General features: G+C 46.4%; 1 protein-coding gene across 5 annotated transcripts in view; it reads left to right on the top strand.

Annotated features, from left to right (window-relative positions):
• The window catches only part of TRAIP (TRAF interacting protein), a 43,883-nt gene that overhangs the window by 17,801 nt on the left and 20,128 nt on the right, over nucleotides 1-5,954 (top strand). For all 5 annotated transcript variants that reach the window (XM_019505140.1, XM_019505142.1, XM_019505143.1 and 2 more), the window contains 2 exons: nucleotides 1,132-1,171; nucleotides 3,519-3,646. In XM_019505140.1, the coding sequence (XP_019360685.1) occupies nucleotides 1,132-1,171; nucleotides 3,519-3,646 (168 nt within the window). The remainder of the gene's footprint in view (nucleotides 1-1,131; nucleotides 1,172-3,518; nucleotides 3,647-5,954) is intronic.

Raw genomic sequence — 5,954 nt, forward strand, 5'->3', positions numbered from 1 at the left:
CGATCCTGTTTGCTGGGCCACAGAGGCCCCCACCTGGAGAGCAGCAGAATAACTGCAACAGTCACTGCCTCCTGCGTGTGGCAGCCAGGGTTCAAGCATTGCTGGGGGGGGCAGAGCAGGGGCCTACTGGCCCAGGTCCTGTAGCCCTGGCAGCTGGGAGCCCCCTTTAGCAGGGCTGGTGGAGAGGGGGGACCATGGGTTTGGAGTGAGGGGCACTGGTAGAGTATGGCACTAGGTCAAAAGTGAGAGGCATGGGTGAGGAGTTGGGGATTCAGCTTGGGAGTTAGGGGCGTCTGGAGGGGTGGAGGGCTGTGGGTCAGGAGTGAGGGGCACCAGCAGGGCTGGCAGGATTGGGGCTGTGGGTCAGGAGTGAGGGGCATCTGGTGGGGTGGAGGGCTATGAGTTGGGAGTGAGGGTCAACAGCATGGGCAGGGCTGCTCAGCACTACAGAATAGCAGGAGTCACAGCTGTAGCTGGACCCATGTCCTGATATGTGAAAAGGGCAAGGGGGAGCTCTGACTTTCTGTGATTAAAAAACCCCAAACAAAATCAAACACCAAAGTATAGAGGTATTTGAAGTGTTTTTTATTAAAATGATTGAGGCATTGGTAGGCTTCCAAATAGCTTTAATATTGTAAATATAGCCATAACATACTGTGTTCAACTGATACCTACATAATGGTAGTATTTAATTTTAATTGTGGAAAAATGCAGATTTGAGGTTTTTAAATCAGTGTTTCAAGGGGAGGGTCCCCTCTCTAATTTATCCTGTTTTCCCAAGAGTCTTCCAAAGTTGTTCAACTAAACCAAAATGACTGACAGTGTGAGAAACAAGAGGTTGACAAGGATAAGACAAGATTGGGATGTTCTCCTTTGCAATCTTGTTCTTCCCCCAAAACACTGCCAGTTGGAGATGCTCCCCATATTGCCTATAGTAACACTTGGTTTTGTTGCATATAACAAGGGTACACGTTGCTATTGTGTTCTGCTCTCAGCAAATATCACCGTGGTTGTCCCACCAGGAGAAAGGACTCAGGAAGACTACAAGCTGTAAGCACAGTACTTTTAAGTAAGGTGAAGCTTACCATGTAGTGCTGCTTCTAATTTGAACCTCTGTGTGATTTGTTACAGAATGAACTGGACAAGGTGAAAGCGCAGCTGTCCATGAAAGGTGAGTTCAGAAAGGAAGCAAAAAGCTTTCTGTCCATCTGTTTGTGTCCCTCTGGTTGTGAGAGGAGGAGGTGGCAGAGGGGATCAGCAGGTTTGGAGCTTCCTACAGTTTGTGGCTTTTAATTGTTTTTTTTCTCCCTATGTTAGTATTAAGGTCAGTTTGGCACAGAAAAATCAGAGCACTTGTAGGCTTGGGCATCACCCGTTTGTACAGTATGCTACAGTTTGCTTTTATGAAACGGAGCACAGGGGAACGGAAGTCTTGGGTTTGCTTGGACTGTATCTCCTCCGAGCTGTCCTCTGAGAAGAAACCTGTAGACTTTGAATTCAAGTCTGGGACTTACATGACAGCTTGGACTGCAAGCTGTGCAGCGTGTGCCCAGCTGCACAGTAATTTTTTATGTCCTCTGCAAGTTTGTCCTAATTGACAGGCTACAGAAGTCCAAGTGCCACTGTTACTCCAGAGGAGGATCTGCTGAAAGCGACCTCCTTTTGTTGAATTAGGCCTGCTCATCAAGACACTCAGAGTTCCCAAGTGCCTAGGACTCACTTCTAGTGTGAAGTGGTAGAAGAGGAAGTATAATTGGGACCCAAACAGAAGAAGGAGAATTTTGGGGCTTTTTTAGCTGCTCAGGTGCAATGGATCCCCAGAGGAGCAGGTATAGTTCCATGTGTACATTTCCATTTTCTCATTGCTTCAAAGAGCTGGATCTCTCTAATTTTAGAGTGTCTGAGGAAGACAGGGAAGTGAAAGCCCTGGAGACTTGTCAATGGGTTTTAAGCATTGTCTGTAGGCAGCCTGTCATCAGAACATGAGTCATGAGCAGGAAAAGGAAAGTGTCAGTCAGTCTGAGTGACAGAAATCCAAAGACATGGGAACAAAGGGGGTCTCAGCACTTCAAGAGTCCTCTTCCTTTCCCCCCCACCCCCATCCCCTGCCTCCTCATGGGCTCTTACAACCTCTCTGCAAAACAGACAGAAATATTTGCTAGATATCTGAGCTGAAAGCAGAGTTTGAAAACCTACCAGCATTCTTTATCAAGGCCCATTCACTTGTGAGTGATCATGTACTGTGACCTGGTAGAGAGCTGATCTCTTCCTCTTTCTAGGGAAGAGTGCTAGGATTCCTGCTAAAATACTATCCAGAACTGCCTAGGGCCCAGTCAGCTTCTGATTCGTAGATGTTAAAACTGAAGCTGTTCCCCCATTCCAGCAGAGAGAGCTTTCTTTTGACTGGGATTTCACAAAGTCACTGCCTCCAGATGTGGTAGGACTAAGAAGCTGAAGGGCTTGGAAGAAGAAATAGCTACACAAACAGGTCTCCAGGAACTGTTGGGTCCAACCAGAGAGAGAATGGAACCAAGCAGGGAAACAAACGGGGTTAAACAGTTATTGAAAGTTTTATGCCCACAACTTAATGTATTCTACACTGATCATCTGAGAGGTCATTGCTTTATACCACAACAGAACTGAGATCACAGCTTTTCACTGGTACAAAACATTCTCTGTAAACTCCATCAGCTCAGTGTATTAGTAATCTTTCTATTCCTCAGTCAATTATAGCCCTCTTTCTAAAGCATTATGTTTTTAGCACCATCCTCTGACTTGCATGGCTGAATGCAGACACTACCACTTCATTCTTTTATTCCTGGCAGCTAAAAGGTCATTATTGGGAATGCTAGCACGGGCAAAAGATAATTGGAACAATGCAACTTTAAGGCCTTTTGACCTGTAAAATGTAGGAGTGCTCCAGAAAGATAAAGCTGCCTTAATAAAGTGCCATGTAGCTTTTGAGGTCCCCAATGTCTTGTAAAGCTTTGTCTGAATGCCTCTTTTGGCTTATATATTTGATCTTACCCTTAGACATGTGCACTGGTGAAGGTGAGTGTTGGCAGTATAATGCCACAGCAGTCTAATTGCTCTGCAGTGTAGGCACTGTGGTGCTGTTCACAGTATCAACCAACAGACATTTAAGCATGGACCCAACACACAAGATTTATACTGAGAGAACATGTCAAGGTAAGTTACCCGAACTTTGTAGTTTTGTAATCGTTAGTCTGCAGAAACAGTGCTGAGCTGAGTAGCTGGTGGTGGCATCAAGAGTTAAATTGATCCATACTGAGCAAGCTAGATCAGCACCAAACAATCCTTGAGAGGTACTTACAGCTTTTTACTGGAGAACCTGGGAGCCCATCAGTGCTGGGAGCAGCAATAACCTGGCTTCTGGCAGTTTCCAAATGGTGTAGTTGAATGTCTCATCCTTCAGCCATGTTGCTATTCAGAATAGTGGGACACATGGCTGCCTGATTCTGGGGTATTCTAAGTGCTACTTGTGTATTTCCTTTCAGAGACAGAGAAGCGGGAGCACCAGGCCATTATGGACTTGCTTAGGGAGACACTGGACGTACGCAACGCCACCATTAAGTCACTCCAGAAATCCCTGGGTGAGACAGAGATGCTGTGTTCCACCCTCAAGGTACATTCTTCCACAGGCAAGGAGGCATCTCATTTGCCCTTAATATTCCTAGGATTCTATCTCAAGGGCTTTTTCTCTGTGCACTGCTTTCCACAGTCCCGGGCAGAGACCTGTGCCTGCCTCTGATGGCTTCCTATGACTTGTTGCCTCCATTTTTTTTCCAATTTTGAAGTATGAGGAGAGCAACAGTGAGGTTGCATTATTGTCTAAGACACCTTTTAGCTTTGCCAGTTTCCCTGCAGAGGTAGGGCTATGCAAAGGCAAAGAAGGTGGAAGGTGAAGTATCTGGAAAAGCAGTACTGTTCTTAACAGTTTGTCCCAAGGCAATAGTCTCCTGAGATGCCTCCTTTGGATCTGTGTTACCTCAGCAGCAGAAAGACATTGGGAAAACAATCTTCCATTGTATTTGACTGCAAGCTTTATTGAATGAACCCAAAGTAATTAATGTCCGTCACACTTTAGGACTTCGGCTGTCCTCCATGCTGTAGCTGAGTGGTGGTCCATGTGGTTAGTGTTGAACTCTCTTGCTGTAAAAATGGCTTTCTGCTCAAGGCCAAAGGCAGCACACATGAGAGGCAGCTGTGCACTTGATGGCATTGAATAGCATTGGGCAATGGGAGAGGTGTGCTCAGCTTACACCTAATGAAATATCATTATCAAACTTGAAGGGCATGAGCATGAAAGCTCTGAGGGAGATACTGACTTTTGACAGATGGAGATTGGTGCACTGCCTAACCCAAAATAGGATATTTAATGCCTGGCAGTATTCAGTTTGGATCGGTTAATATTAATCTTTGATTTCTCTCCCCACCCAAACAAGTTAATTAAAATGTGCCAAGGAAAAATTGCAAGTTTTAGTTGAGTTGAATTTTAACCACAGCTAGCCCCTATTCTGCAGTCACTTCATTAACATGAAGTAGTCCAGGGATCAAATATTTTCTTTTCTAGTCTCCTAAGACTATTTTGTCATAAATTGAGAGTAAATAACAGTGGAAATGGGTTTAAGTAGAACAGCTATTTTACTGGGATGTCTCTCAGCTGTTTTAACCGAATCCTAGCGAGTGGGAATGGCTGCTGGTTTGACTGGGGGGGCTGGGGGGAGCACACCATAAATTCTACTTAATGGAGATGCCTCGCTGCCAGCAGTAAACTCTACTGAACCAAGGATGGAACTCTAAATTGTGCTTTAGTATTGTATGTTGGTTAAAAGGGAGGAATAAAGGCAAAGCCCTGAGAATTTCTCTTAACCAGAGGATATATTTATCCTATTTATGTTCTGTTCAAGGACCTTGTAGTGCTCAGTGGTTCCAATGGCCAGGGTTTTACTATGAGGCCTGATCATAATTCCTGTTCACATAAACACCTGATTTCCAGTTTTTTAGCAACTTTGCAATTGCAGCAAACAACCTCCAGCTTATTTCTCTCAAGATGGTTGTGTTTGCTACTAGGTTTCTATGTGCCCTCTCTACTTACCTTTCCCATGTCCCATGTTAAAGTGGGAAACATCAAACATGGTTTGCAGCCTGTGTAGTCATTGTAAAAATCCTCCGAGTGTGTAGAAGCCATTCACCACCATCTGGGTATGCTGGATGGAAAAGGTGCTGTTGAGTGAGTCTCCTCAGTAGGGCATTTGCAGTTCCCTGGCAGTTTTGCATATTATTTCTTCTCACGACACTTTTAACAGTTTGTCTCCATCTTTCTGGTATCATTGGATACCATTCTAGCCAGGGCAGAAGCTAAACCAGGAGTGGGCAACATGCAGCCTGTGGGCTGGATCCAGCCCACCAATTGATTGTATCCCACCCATGGCTGTCCCCATGGCATTCTGCATGAGGCCAAGTCCTGCCTAGGGCAGCCTGCACCTCACTCTTGCTCTGGCCATGCACAGCTTCCCAGAAGGGTTGCTTTTGCTGCTCCTGCAGCCAGCTGGGTACTACTCGGGTGCCTCTTTTCCAGTGGTACCTATTCCTTCTCCTCCTTGTCCTTGCTGCACCCAGCCAAGTGAGGGAGAAGCTACAGCAAGCCAGTTCCTGACCTAGCATGAGGGAATCCAGCTTCAGGTCTTGGCCACCTTCTACCCACTCCACCCACCCAGCTTGATGAGCAGCCACCTGCGGGCAGAGTGGGTGGAAGGCAGCCAGAGTGGCAGGAGTGGGTAAGGCCCAGCCCTATGCAGAGTACCATAAGTGCAGCCACGGGCCAGATGAGGGGTGGGGGAGAGTGGACACCAAACCTCAGTGCATCACTTGGGCCAGCTCTGCTCGTTGGGCCTGCCCCCCACCCCTGGCTTCCAGGACCCTTCCACACA

Source organism: Gavialis gangeticus, unplaced genomic scaffold (genome assembly GCF_001723915.1).
Source record: "Gavialis gangeticus isolate Ggan-Ray unplaced genomic scaffold, GavGan_comp1, whole genome shotgun sequence".
NCBI lineage: Eukaryota > Metazoa > Chordata > Crocodylia > Gavialidae > Gavialis > Gavialis gangeticus.